At 35.6% G+C, this 14,883-nt stretch overlaps 2 protein-coding genes across 6 annotated transcripts in view; one reads left to right on the forward strand and one right to left on the reverse strand.

The window, feature by feature from the left end:
- The window catches only part of LOC132193768 (tachykinin-like peptides receptor 99D), a 71,741-nt gene that overhangs the window by 30,342 nt on the left and 26,516 nt on the right, over nucleotides 1-14,883 (forward strand). For all 5 annotated transcript variants that reach the window (XM_059614643.1, XM_059614642.1, XM_059614639.1 and 2 more), the window contains one exon: nucleotides 12,834-13,273. In XM_059614643.1, coding sequence (XP_059470626.1) covers nucleotides 12,837-13,273 — 437 coding nt within the window. In that variant the 5' untranslated portion in view covers nucleotides 12,834-12,836. The remainder of the gene's footprint in view (nucleotides 1-12,833; nucleotides 13,274-14,883) is intronic.
- Nucleotides 1,432-5,025, reverse strand: LOC132193838 (probable serine hydrolase). The gene is made up of 3 exons (XM_059614755.1): nucleotides 4,734-5,025; nucleotides 3,416-3,720; nucleotides 1,432-3,051 (listed from the first exon to the last, which is right to left on the reverse strand). Exons 1-3 carry the CDS (start codon nucleotides 4,819-4,821, stop codon nucleotides 2,467-2,469), a joined length of 978 nt encoding a protein of 325 aa, XP_059470738.1. The 5' UTR covers nucleotides 4,822-5,025; the 3' UTR covers nucleotides 1,432-2,466.

Genomic DNA, 14,883 nt, shown 5'->3' on the forward strand with positions numbered 1-14,883 from the left:
TCTCTCTTCCTCATTAAACAGGTCAAACTTTTTAATCGAGTTTCAACTTGTCTGCTCAGCTGTGTATATATTTCATGAATTAATTAATTGCGTTCGCCGCTCTGCTACAGCTGGCGAGAAAAACTCAAAACTCCCTTTTAACTCTCTTTCATCTTCACCCAACGAAGTTAAGATATGGGAAATTTCATAGAGCTGTTCTACAAATTTTTCCGTACCTTTGCGATAGAGCAGTAATAATTCCTCATAAATTTACTTTGACACAAATTGAGATATTTTTATGATGACATGTTTCAAATTTAATAGAATAATCTGTAAGGAGGTAAAACGTTTGTTTTGAACTTGATGATAATTAGATCAGTTGCAATGAAGATTCTGCCTTGACATTAAATTAAAAAAAAAAAAAAATAACATTATTAAAATCGAAAAGCATTTTAAGAATCAAAATCAAATTATAAGCATTGTTAGTTTAACTCCTTAAACTTTTTACACGTTTAAATTGTTTTTACTTTATTTATTTTATTTTTTTTAATTCAAACTCAATTAAATTACAATCATTTTTTTTTAATTCTTGTAAAAATATTTACTCTATAAAGTACTTGTGAAAACAAAAAAGCATAATTTTTACTCAACAGCGGAAAGATAAAAAGCTGCAAAATTAATTGGATTTTATACTTTTGACGTTTAAACTTACATATTTGAGGGTACATTTCAGTATATAAATAAACAATCAAAGCGATCAAAGTTGGTTTGCCGCGAAAATCAATCATGCAGCAACTCTGAATCCCGTCTTAAAGACTGACGACGAAAATAGAATGAGCCGAAGTGAATTACGCCCAGATCGTCGGCAAAAGTTTCGAGCCAATGATTGATATCCCGGCGTTTCAAAAGTCATTTGCAACTCGGATCCCGACTTGAATTAACCCCGGGCTGCCCACCGGCAGTAATTAATAACAAGAACTCCCCGGGGCTTTGACCTTTTAGAGTCACAAGTGAATTTCTGACCTTAGTTAACAATTCCACGTGCGGAATTAATTAATCCGGACGCGAATTCGGATAAATGTGGAGAGAGATGGCAAGTTGGATGTAGAGCGAGAGAGCACTTTGAAGGTGACACCACACACACGGCGGCGAATGAAATATCTCCCCCCATCCCCCGAGGACACATTTGCGCCTATGATCTAATGGGCCGGAGCGCGCAAGAAAAGCGGCCGAGGCTCTTTGCCGCTGCGACCTGCACCTGTCCTCTTAAGCCGCCCAGAAATGGGACGTTCGTCGAGATGGCTTTATATACTCCGAGTGTGTCACCGCGATGCCACGTTTCGCCTTTCATTCCTGGAAAACGCGTCTCGGAAAACATCATTTTCTTCCGGGAAAGTATTATTTTCTATTTTCGGTTTTTAGGACAAGAGCAAATCGCTAATAAATAACTTCACAATTGCAAAGGGAAGCTGCTTTTACGTTCATAGAAAAAGGAAAAAGTGCCGGTTCATTACATCATCACATGCAAATGACCAAGTCTCAACATACAAAGCGCTGAAAAAATAAGCATTTTCATTGATGTAAGGAAAAGTTTATTTTACTTTGGTCGTTTGTTAGAGGAGGTAAAAGTGTGGCAATGAGATGATTATTAACTTTTTTAATTAAAAGTTTAACCTACATTAGCTCCCGATTAAAAGAAAATAATTCTATGCTTTTGCAATATTTTTGTTATTTATTCATTTCGCTTTAGCCGTGCTTTGGACTTACATAATTATGTGGTGATCAAAGGTAAACAATTTAAAAATCTAATCTGACCGGAGATAACAATTATAATAATAGATTAATTTTAGAAATTTTTCTCAAGGGGCGTTAGATTTTTTTCCTATTAATGTCCCTAATGTTTTTGTTTGCTCTTTTCACATCAATATTGAAGTGCCATTCGATCTTGTTACATAATCATCAAAAATTTCAAACCAGAAATACCATTGTTATTTTTTTAATGTTTATTCAGAATTTTAGTGAGAAAACCACTGCTCGGAAATTGATTTAAAATGACCAGATTTCACTTTTAATCAGAAATCTTATTTATTTCTAAATCAGATAAGGATTTGTTTAAAAAAAAATTCAATTTTTCCATTTAAAACTTAAAAATTAAGACAAATGGCAACACACTGAACATGACTAGGCTCATTTTAGATAGAAAAATATAATTATTTTGGAAACAGAAATCCTTATCTGTTTTAGAAAGAAATAAAATTTCCCATAAAAAGTTGAAATTTTGATATTTTAATTCGTTTTCCAAGCAGGGGTTTTCTCGCTCAGTTTCTGAATCCAGGTTAAATTTCTTTTCGAAAATTTAAACGGGAAAACACCGCAAACTAGACACAACTCTACCCAAAAGATTACAAAAAAACACATTCTCACTGATAAATTAAATTAACAAAAACTTAGTTATTTTCATTAATTTCTATTTAAATTAATTCCTTATTATATTTTGCCTTTATTGAGAACATTTGGTTGCGCTGCAATAATTTCTGCCTGGTCATTATTTCTGAGCCACCGCAAAATCGGCTTCAAAACTCTCTCGGGATGGTCTATGTGCACGTGATGGGTTCCGTTCACTTTCACAATTTCGAATCTTTTGGCCCCCTCTCGAAGGACGTTCTCCGTCTTGAACATGAGCTCGACGCGGTCGGTGAAAATGGGAAGCGTGGCCAGGATGACGTAGTATTCGCACCTGATTCGTTTGCCCATTTCCAGGAGAAAGTCGTTGGGAAAACTGAAGTAGAAGCGAATCGAGACGCGGCCGTCGCGCGTGCTGCGGAACAGATTCGAGTCGGTTCTCTTCATGGACCGTTCCAAGATGTGCTTGGAGGCGGCGGCGCTGATCGAGTTATTCGTCGCTTTGCTGTAATCGTCGGCGTGCTGCTCCAGCGTTTTTTCGGCGCGGTTGCGTTTCTTGTCAACAATGTCGATGATTTTGTCCAGACGAGCGCCTCCGCTGGACGCGAATCGCTCCATTGATATTCCCACGGGCGTCACCATGTCGATGGAAATCACTTTCTTAACCTCCTGCAAAAAAAATTAATGAAATTAAATAGCTAAATTAATTAATATGATACAATAATCTTATAAAAATTTGATCAGTTTAAAATAAAATAAAATAATTATTTTCTCAATTAAAATTGTACAATTTAACAAAATAGTGCCATTTTGGAATTTTAATTTAATAAAAATATTTAAAAAAAAAAGCAGAAAAGTTCCTTCAGAGTTAACAACTTGATTATTAAACAATGTTAACCCCTCTTGAAGTGAAACTTGTGCCGACAAAGCAAGTTCTCTCTCTAATTCTATTGTTTTCCATGTAAGAGCGCGAAATTAGATTTCGCTGTTTGCCGAGGAACTTGTTGTCTAACTTGATAATGGCGAGACTCACTTCAGGGTAGGACGCGGCGTACATGTAGGCCTGCCCTGTCGAGTACGAGTGGCTGAGGAAGGTGACGGGCTCGCTCCACTGGAAGTGTCTGATGAGCACCCTCAGCGCCACCAGGTCCTCGCTCGCGTGGAACCACGTCGGGTTGTCCGGGTAGTGCGACGAGCGGCCGTTGCCGGGCATGTCGACGGCCAGGAAACTTATGTCCGCGGGCATCAGGTTCATCAACGGGTCCCAAGCGTTGGCGTTTTCCTGCCAGCCGTGCATCGCCAGCACCGGCTGCACGTCGCGCGGTCCCCACCATTTACCTGGAAAATATGAAAATAATTAAAATTAAATTATGTATAATTAATTAAAAATACTAATATCAAATATTAAATTAAAGAATATTTCCAAAAAATTATTAAAAGAAATTTAATTTTTTCCCATAAAATTGGTTCAAATCTTATTTTTATGGACATGCTTTTGCCCAATTTTAGTTTGTTCAGCTTTTTTATTTTACAATAGTTGGTGCAATAAATTAGAAACTGTAAAAATTAGTTCCGGCATCAATTTTATTAATAAAAAATTAAACATAACACGCCCTTAAGATTTTATTTTACTCATTATGAATTCATATTAAAGTACTTTGGATTAAAAAAAAGAAAACTAAATTTTTGCTTTTATTTTCAATTTTTTTTTCACTTAAGTTCTTCAGAAATTTAAATAATTAAAAAAATCCACAAAAGGAAGATTATATTTTGACATTTTAAATAAATTATAAAAAAGATTTTTTTTTTTTTTTTTTTTTTTTTGCTTATGGCACCCGTGAGCTTATTAGGCTATTGGGTCGGTCTCTTGCCGAAGTCGAGCACCCTTAGCACATTTGTGCTTCCCAACCAACCTGACCCTTGTTCGGGGGCTTTCTAGCAGATTTGGTGGTGCTCGCATGGGCCCCCCACCCCCCTTGAGACCTTGCCCTGGCCTTGCCACGAAGGACTTGTAATGAAACGCAGGCATTCGCCACACAAGCTGAGTTCTTCCAGCTTGTGGCTCGGAGGAAACGTGGCAAACCTCCGAGTGCGAGTCGGTACAGCTTGCGCCATACCTCCCAAATTCCCGACGTGTCACCCGAAATGTTATCAATGATTCGCATACCAGAGACTATTTGTTTCCACAAACAGCCCCAGGCTGAGCATTGATCCCATGACGGCCAAGGAACACACTGATTAGAATGCAAGCATTCTAACCACTGGGCCACCGGGCTTGGTATAGAAAAAAGATTACATTCATATTTTGTATAATAATTTTATGTAATATTACTATAAAATGTGTAACAAACCTGCGATGTGTCCCCATGGGGCAGGCACGGTTATTTCTTCATAATCTCTAGTAAGCTTGGAGAAGTCGACAGAAGTCTCTTCTACCATCGTTTGGCGGGAATCCCCTTTCAGCAGAGAAGACCTTCTTCTGCTCTATACTCTCGCTACGTTATTCTTGTTTGCTAGTTTTTAGCAATCGTGATGAGGTCAATTTTCTGATAACGCGCAGCCTTCCTTATCAATCAACTTTCAGACAAATATTATGTACTTGCTATAATTTTGGCAATCAACATATTGGCTGAGTTATAAAAATTGAGTTCTTAGGCTCTGCAAAATATATTATCTAGAGTGATTATCATTGAAATTGTAAATTTGAAATGAACAATTAAACAATTATCTTATCAGCCATAACATAGAGGGGGGGGGGGGTGATTTTTTTCAAGTCAATTATCTTTTCACTTAAATTTTTAATTTTCTAGAAAATGGAATTTATTTTGCTTGCATTGCCTAATTGCTATAAATATATTCAGAAATTTATCAAATTCTTGAATTTAATTTTTTAATTGTATGAAAGCCTTTCCAAATGCACACATTTAGTTCTGAATTTTTAATTAAAATAAGTTTTTGCATTTATGCAATAAAATAATCACATAATTTAATTTTAGTAGTACCTGAATTTCATATTTATTATATTATATTATAATTTATTAGTAAAATATACCAGCATTTTACAAAAATTCCTAAATTTCAAAACTTTTTAAAATTGATTCCTTATTGTGCGAAGGCGAGCCTTGATTTCCTTCAAAAAGTATCAGAGAACTCAATTTGGTGCGGGTCCAAAACTCGTAACCAAGTCTCTAATCGGTTCAGCAAACTTGTTGGTGCGTCGCATTTGTTGAACACCAAACTAAACCCCAACAATTAACATCAAATGCGTATTTGAATGGAAGTCGTGGGCGCAGCTCATTATGTTACAAAACTAGATTCGAATGAAGCTTCAAAGGCGCGCAATTCTCGCTTAACTGCGGCACAATTTCTCACCCAATAAACGCGAAACAATGTTTTTTGCGTTTGTCTGACTGGCCACATTGTCTTGTGTTATAAAACGGAATGAAATGGATTGAACGACAAATCGAGCTTCCACTTTTGTAGGGAGGAATCTCGGGTTTCGCGTTCGTGACTGACGAGCTGCGGAGATATTTTTGCTGCACTCTCGACGATGCCACTCGATATTGGCCTTTTGTGCCTGGAGAGGAAAAATTTTGCCGAGGACGAAATTCTCGTTGTTGGCGGATTGGATGCGCAAATGCTTCACATTTAATTGAATTGACGGATCGAGTGGTCTTTTTATAAAATCCCAAAAAATCACAATTATTGAACTGGTTCTTTTAATTTAAATCAGGATTGTTAAAAATAAAATCGTCGAAAAGTTAATTTTTAAGCCAGACAAAACATGATTTTACAACAATTCTGGGACAAATATTAAAAATTAACAGTAACTTCATCCTTAATTTTATTTTATTACTGTAGAATGTGATACAAAAATGATAATTAGAAGATTTGTTTCTAAAATATTACTCCGAAAAATTATAAAAAGCAGCTTTATTTAAAAAGAGAAATTCTTTTAACGAAAAGATTCGCAGAAAAATGTTTTATAAAAATATATAAATTATTGCTATGGCGTTTTCTTTTGTTTGGCAGTTTTATGCTGTGAAAACTGTTTATCTTTTCCCATTTTCCTCTCAGGACGTCTTTTCATGTGACCGCGTTTCCACTTCGCGTTATTCCATATCGGCAAAATCAAACAGAACGGCTTATCGGGAAAATTCAATTTCGGATGCAAACGAGTGACTGGGCGAGCGACGCAAAAAGAGTGTTTGGTTAAATTTGGCGAGGATAAAGAAAGGGATGAACTTGTCTCTCTCTCTCTGTCTCGTCAAGTCAGGTCAGCAAGTTTGGCCTGGATTGTTATTAAATCCAATGCGGCGTGTGACGACGCCGCCCACAAAGAGACGTGTTTTGTGGCGCGGAAATTGCTTTTCCATCTTATCGGCGCCGCAAACATTTCGGCTGAAGAAAATAATATATCGAGTTGCCGCGCGCACGATATTTATTAAGGCTAATGGATTGCCTCTTCCATGTGTGCGCAATAAAATACGCCAATTTCCGAAAGGCGTTTTCCGTTTTTTTCCTTCCTGACCGCGACTGACGGGGAATTTCATTTCGGTGCGGTTTAATTACGGCGCCGTTCATTCTCTTTGGACGCAAAGTGGCTTTGTCAACCGCGACGAAATTTTATATCCGTGACCTCGTTTTTGCTCTTTTATCCTTCCGGACGGCTGGCTGTGCAAGCGTGATTAAATTTACCCCAGGTCTCTGATTTTAATTTTTTTTCTCCCCCTTTTTGGGACAAGAATCTGCGCACAAACTCCTGGATAACAACTGCGTACTTGACAAACTCCTGCTGAAGTAAAAACTCCTTCTTTTGAGGCTTCTCTCATTATTTTCTGTAATTAGGGCATGACGAGTGCAAAGGTTCGGTATTAAAAAAATAATAATAATAATGATTAAATTTGGAAAATTTTGACAATCTAGAGGAAAATTTATGATTCAATAGACCATTTCCGATCGGAAAGCAAGATTAAAATGTAAAATTGTTTGCAATATTAATTTCTGTGGGGTTTTCCGTAGTCATTATCTCAATCATGATTGCACTTAAAGAAGCCTGCGTGAAGTGGCAAAAATGATAATGAAAAAAGATAACATTAAAGAAGTATTGAAAAATAATCAATTAACAAATATAATGAGGGTTTTTAAATTTAATTTAGTCTGCTTCACTTTTTGATGCAGTTTTTCATTAAAAAAGAGACAATTAATATAACAAATTTAATTACAGTCGAGAACAATCTTATGCAAAATGTAATATAAAAAATCTCAATTATCTATCGATAAAATCAAGGTTACGCAATAAGATCATGCAATGTGCACGTTCAAGTGCAGACCAATCAAGGTTCATACATATACGTTTAAAGACTTTTAAGATAACAAATATATAATTCATTCCTTTGCTAATTTTGTTAAGATAATGATTGCAGAAAATAATCTCTTGTCAACAAATGCGCAAAAAACTTAATTAAATTTAAACTCCATAAAATCACTGGCACGTTTTTATTGAAACATAAAAAATTTTATTTGTAAAACTTCATACTTTTGAGAATTTTTAGAATTCAATTTGATTAATTTTTTTCACTAATGAAAAGATTTGCCTAGATTTTTAATTAATTTTATAGAGTTATTTTACGCTTAATTAACTATAAAATTTTCAAATTTTTTTTAGTATATTATTTATTTGTACTTTAACTGAGAAACTTAAATTTAGCCATTGGATTGCTCTTAAATTTATTACTTCACATTTTTACCTTCTTGACTTGTAAATACGAAAATTCCATTATATATTTTGCTTTTGTATTTTGCCTAGGCTTAATGCCTGAGAAGACACAGGTATGCAGCCCGCTGGACGCGTGTGTGGCGCGGGTTGCCGCCGGTCTGGTCTGCAGGCGTTTTTCCTCCACATCTAATTCGGCCTTGTTTTATTCATCGGCTTTGTTTCTCTCGCTTCAAAGCGACACGGCCGACTTGTGCAGCACAGGTGACCTTTTTCAGTCCCAAGTTCTGCGCAACTGCTTTTTCAATTAGCTTTGCTGCCGAATTTCTCGGCCGTAAAGTCACAGGGGCGTGCTCTGCGAACGGACAAAAAGTGGCCTTTGAATTATTAAAGCCGCAGAGATGAAGAAGATCATATATGAGAGAGAGAGAGAAAAAAAAACTGCGAGCATTTTGTGGCTTTCGAAGAGATAACCGGCGTTTTTACTACATGTGACATAAAACATATTTTTTGGGGACAACTTTTTAGATGGGGCGTAAATTGGATGAAGCAGGCTGTAAATTCCTCATTAAGTTAATTACTAAACTAATTATTAAATTCTTTTTAAATATTATATATTTATACACAGCATAATATTTTTACTCATAAGTTGAATATTTCTTTCAAATCTAATCAAAAATATAATTTTATAAATAATGTAATTGCTGAATTATCTACAGATTAAAAAAACTGTGTCGATTATTAGAAAATATTTATCAAAAAAGAAATCAAAAATTTTATTTTTAATATTAAAAATAAAAATATTTAAGTAGATTCAAATTAATTCTTTCAGTAAGATTAATTGAATTCTACAATATCACTTTAGAATTGAGAACAGAAAAGAGTTAAAATATTCTCAAAATCAAGTTTCCAAGAATTAAAAAAAAAATTAGTTCAATTTAAAATACTCAATGATTTCAGTATATCAAAAATTAGGCTTTCCATTCGATCGAACTTGAATCCATTTCCAATACAAAAATTTCATCACTTTCCATTCGATGGACGCATTACATTTCACACATGGCGTGTTTCACATCAAAAGAAGCGCAGATGAACAATCTGTCGGGCTGATATAAAAATAATTCGCGCCGAAATGTGATAAATGTTGTGTGTTTTCAGAATGGCTCTCCGCACTCGGCCCGAATTGCGATTTTGCAATTCCCGAAAGGATCATAATTTCGCATTTGCGCCGCTAACGCGATAAATTGTGCATCCGTTCAGCTGTCAGCACAAAGGCCACGTATATATTCATTCCATTTGGATAATCCGCTTCCTTCTGAAGCACCCGACACACTCGCCCCGATAAAAGCAATCTTGACGCACCATGCACGCGATTGAAATGGGATATCTTTCGCGAAATATTTCTTTTTTTTTCATGACGGGTTCTTTTCAAAACTGATATTCAATATATGCGGATTGTTAAATTTTTTGCTCAAGTTTCGCTGGAGAAAAAATTCAAATTCTTGTGGATTTTGAAGCATAACTTTTCTAGCTCTGGATTGTGAACTACACGAATTTAATGAGATGAAATAATGTAGATAATATCAATTACATTGTAATTGTTGGAATCATTTTCAACAGGCAAAAGTAAAGAAACGTATTTTTTCCTCTCAGTTGAAGAAATGCGATCTCTTCTTGCTAAAAATATCTAAGGAGATTGATTTCATAAATCAATTTTTTCATATCATATTTCTCTCAAAATTTAGCCTTTCCTACCAAGTACCGAAAAAAAAATTAATTGCCTATTATAGCTGGAAATCAATATTCAGGAGAATTGCTTTGACCGAAAAACAATCATGCCAAAGATTTTTACCGAAATTAAAAAACCGTTGCATATTTTCTGGCTGTACCAAAATTTTTTCTTCAATTACACAAATAACGTGTTTTGAGGAAACAAATTATAATAAAGTAGTCAATGTATTTGAAACCGTTGCAGTTTTAAAGATTATAAAGCTTTTTGTAAATTAAAATCTGAAAGATTGATGGAATTAGCTATACAATGATATCAATGAAATTGTTAAAATTATAAAAATTATAATATTTACTTAATTATTGATAAACTTTCAGTATTTTTCTTGCAACTCACGCATTTTCAAATTGGGGATTTGGCATAAATGAAATAATTTCGATTTGTTAAACAATTCGTTAGCCAAGTTCAAAGTTAGAGGGAATTAAACAAGTTGCAGAGCTGCTGTGTGTGTGTGTGTGTGTGTGTGCGTGCGCGGAAGATGAAAAGCAAACATTTTTATTTATTCATCAGCCGAGCGCCGTCCGGTTGCCTTTTGCTTCAACGCATGCCGTATTTTTCCACCAAGGGGCAAAGAAAATTCCGGTCTGGCGCGGCCAAAAGGGACAAAGGTCAACGCCGGGCAAAAAACATACGCTGCGCTGATAACTTTTAAAACAAACAGGGCACATGTGACCCATTAAAAGAGACGTCCGTCCGTCGCAAAAGCAGGAGCAAAAAAATTATCTCCGATCTTTTTTCCTTTGAAAGGATCAACTGGAAATTTCGCTCTCTCCGGGGGACCGAAATCAAAACCGGCGCTGGGCAAAAAAGGGAAAGGGACGACTTCGATTAACCTGCCTTTCTGCCTAATAATGTGAGGCTGTGCGAGCTGCAAATCCAAAGAGACTCGATTGTTTGTTCGGAGAAACTCGAGTGTGGTGCTCGGGTCAATTTGATTAGTTGCGGCGACGACAGTAAATTATTCGGGGCTTTTTTATTGTTCCATTTAGTCAAAGTTCCGAGGCGTTCTTCGCAGCCCGAAAAATTGAGAAAATTGTTTTCACGCTGCCAAAAGATTACTCTAAAGAAGAGAAAATGAAATGCTAAGCTATAAGAAAATCCTCTTTCCCTTTTTTTCATTCAAAGGCATTTCGAATTTGTGCTCCTCAGGCCTAATGGAAGCAGCAGCACTTAAATTGCGCGCAATTGTCTCTTCCTTTACTTTTCCTTCTCTGCATATTCAAGAGGATCAAAGACGTCCGATTTCTTTCCCTCCATCGACGAAAATTAAGTCAGAGCAAACAAACGAGAGCGAGAACGTTCGTTTTCGCGAGGGAACTTTTCGCGCCTCGACGAGCAGCCAAAATTGTTCATTGTCAAATCAATAACGGGTTTCGCCTCACGCAAGCAGCTGCCAAAATAAATAATTTTGCGTCACTCTATGGTGACGAGCGGAAATCTCTTGAATTTCATCAACTTTTCCACGAATTCATTAAAGGAAGGAAAGTTGTAGGTTTGCTTTAATCAAAGTTTTTTCTTATTCTTTAACTGCTATTCAAACATGCATTTTATAGAAATAAATTCAAATCACTATAAATATAAATAAATACACGTACATTAGAAGATTAGATTATTATTTATGATTGAAATTTCACTTTGTCTTATAATTTTTACAACATTATTTCAGGTTTGTAAATAAAGTTATTTTTTGTATTCTGCTCAATCGGGAATGATTTGTAGAAATATTCCAAAAATTTTTCAAAAAAGAGAGGGAAAAGGTATCCAATTTTTGGAAAATAGCAAGAAATCCAAATTATAAAAAAATTATATGCAGCACTGAAGCCATCTTCCATCTCAATAAGTTCCGTTTCCTGTCTTGAGATTATCCGTGGGTCTTTTATTATTCAAGAAAAAGCTTTCCAAAGAAATGGCAGTGCATATTTAATTGGGAAAAACGCGGAGAGAAGACGCGACTTCTCATTAATTCTGCTGTTTATATAATTGCAAACCCTCGTCTGCCTTGATTAACTTCATTCATCCATTCTCCTCCTTCCTGCTCCTGCAATCAATGAAGAAATAAAAAATTTGCTGACTAGAGAGAGAGAGAAAGAAACGTAGTGAAAATTTTATTTGAATGTATATTGATGAAAGCAAGTTTTAATCGGAAAAAATCTTGATATCAAAGGAAAATGCTTGCCAATCATTTTGTGTAATCTTTGCTGAACTCGGAAGCAAAGAACAACAGAAAACTTTTAAAGGAAATTTTTCAGAATATTTCTTCTTTCAATTGACTTTGCTGGGTTGTTTAAATAGAGTTTTAAATTTAATTCACATTTAATAACTTCGTCTAATTTTAATACAAAAAAGAGGGAAAAAAATTTAGAATTTTACTATTATTATATTTATTTTTAATTTCTAGATTCATTTTGCTGTAAATCAAATCAGTTCACAGTAAATTTCATTTATATCTAAATGAATTGAAATTGAACTAGTAATTAAAAATAAGAATTTCCCACAAATTCTGGAAAAATATTGCAATTTAATATAATTAGATTCATTTTTTATTCTGAATTTCATGACCAAAGTCTAACCACAATTTAAATATCCACATTATTCCGTTTTAGTTCCTGTGGCGATTCAATAATGCATTAATAAAAGATTAGGGATTTTTCAATTAGAGCTCAATTTTTTTGGCGAGAAATCATGAACTTCAAATTATTCCCTGGTTTGATGAATTTTTTCAATCATGGTTTCATCATTGATCATAAAATTTTGCCTTTTTTTCAAATTCAGAAATAAAAAAATTTACTGGTGTTCATCTTAAATCCCACATATATGCAAAAATTTTAATTGACCTTCTTCAGGTGGTTAATTATTATTATTAATATTTATTTTTAATTTATTTCCATGCTTAAAGTCTTCAATTTACCATTCAAATTAAAAATCATATTGCAACGTGTGTTTCAGACGATGGAAGACTCGACGGACGCGCTGGTGCTGTTCGGCAACAACACGACGCCGCCGGCGTTGGTGGAGGAGTGGGCCGGCGCGGGCAACAACTCGTCGGCGGACCTGATGGCCGAGAACCAGTTCATCCTGCCGTGGTGGCGCCAGGCGTTGTGGTCGGTGTTGTACGCTCTGATGGTGGTGGTGGCCACCGGCGGCAACGTCATCGTCATCTGGATCGTGTTGGCGCACAAACGGATGCGCACCGTCACCAACTACTTCCTCGTCAACCTGTCTGTGGCCGACACGATGGTCTCCACGCTCAACGTCACCTTCAACTACACCTACATGCTCAACAGCGACTGGCCCTTCGGCACCGTCTACTGCAAAATCACGCAGTTCGTCGCCGTCCTCTCCATCTGCGCCAGCGTCTTCACGCTCATGGCCATCTCCTTCGACAGGTCAGTCAACTTTATATTGCTTCGTCTCAAATTTTGTAATTTCTATTCCTAAAATATATAAGATCTGAAATAACTGCGCAACCTTAAAAGTTGGTTGGAAAAATCAAGTCTTCAAAATAAAAAAAAATAAAAAAGTTTTGGAGCATAAAAATTAAAATTGTTAATAAAATTATTTGCTACTTAAAGATCAATTTTCAATTAAAAGAAAACCTAAATAGGAGTGATTCGCGCGAAAAACTTGAGAATTGAGTTGCCAATCAGATCCATCAGTTTGTTCCAAAAACTACAGAATTTGGTCACATTGGCGCTGCGATCGCTGATTTTGCCACTAATGCCCCACGGCGCTGCAGAAAACTTGGCAAAATCAGCGATCGCAGCGCCAATGTGACCAAATTCTGTAGTTTTTGGAACAAACTGATGGATCTGATTGGCTACTCAATTTTCACACGTTTTTCGCGCGAATCACTCGTATTTAGGTTTTCTTTTGATTGAGACGCAACGGTTTGGAATTTTCAAATAATTCTTTCACAAGATATACTCGAAATTTAGCAATCTTTCAGAATAAAGAGCAATACAAATGACCGGAGTGGATCTTTAATCTTTAACGCATAATTTAAAATTTTAAAATTATTTTGATGCAAATTTTTTATCTCTTACAATTAGAAATAGCTGGTAGATTTCTTCAAACGTCATAACAAAAATTGACTTTATGAGGAGAACTGAATTTTATTAAAGTTTTGAATTTATCTCAATTAGGTGGAAAATAAAGTCATAAGTTTGCAAAATCTTATAATATTGAATCATCGTTAAGCATCATCCAATGAATCATTTATCAATTAAACAGATTTATCAATAACCATAAACCTCATTAATTTTCAATCAGATTCTGTAAAGCCGATTTGCATCTGTCAAGCATGCTTATGCTTTGACGGGAGTTTCTACATGGCATGGAAACATAACAGCAAATCTCGATCAGCACCTGAATCGGAAATCTCCCCTACCGTGCATGTTCCGTCGTGTGTTCTCTGCAGGGGATAATTACCAATTAATATTCTCGCCAAACAAATCTCAACGGACCGAGCACGCACGTGTGGAGCGAGAGAGAACTAAAACCACTGCTAAATTGCGTTATTACGAGACCATAGATGCAATGTGTGTGTACAAGAGAGAGAAACTTGCAATCTCGCTTTGTCACATACACAAGTGGCGGATTGAATGAGCCTTTGTGCGACGCTGAGAAATTTGATTTCCAGCAGACACGCCTCTCTTCACCAGAGACAATGAAAGGGATGCTAAGAATCTTATTTAATTATTTTCAGGTAATATGAACCTGGAATTTAACAAACACAAAACATTGCTTTGAACACAAAATTACAGAAACACGCACCAACCATAAGCATTATTTTATCCTCTTGCTTTCTTTAAAGGTCAAGTAATTTTGATTATAATCAATTTAAAATTATGATAAGTGGGTTTTTTATTTTAAAAATAAATCAATTCTAAATGGTGTATTTTGTTCCTATATGATTAAAATTAATCGCATTGTTTGATCGCTTAGCAAAAGCTGACAAAAGCTTCATTAGTTCAAATGGCCAATGTAGTCGCGAGCT

Source organism: Neocloeon triangulifer, unplaced genomic scaffold, assembly GCF_031216515.1.
Source record: "Neocloeon triangulifer isolate White Clay Creek 2 clone unplaced genomic scaffold, ASM3121651v1 ptg000005l, whole genome shotgun sequence".
NCBI classification, from domain to species: domain Eukaryota; kingdom Metazoa; phylum Arthropoda; class Insecta; order Ephemeroptera; family Baetidae; genus Neocloeon; species Neocloeon triangulifer.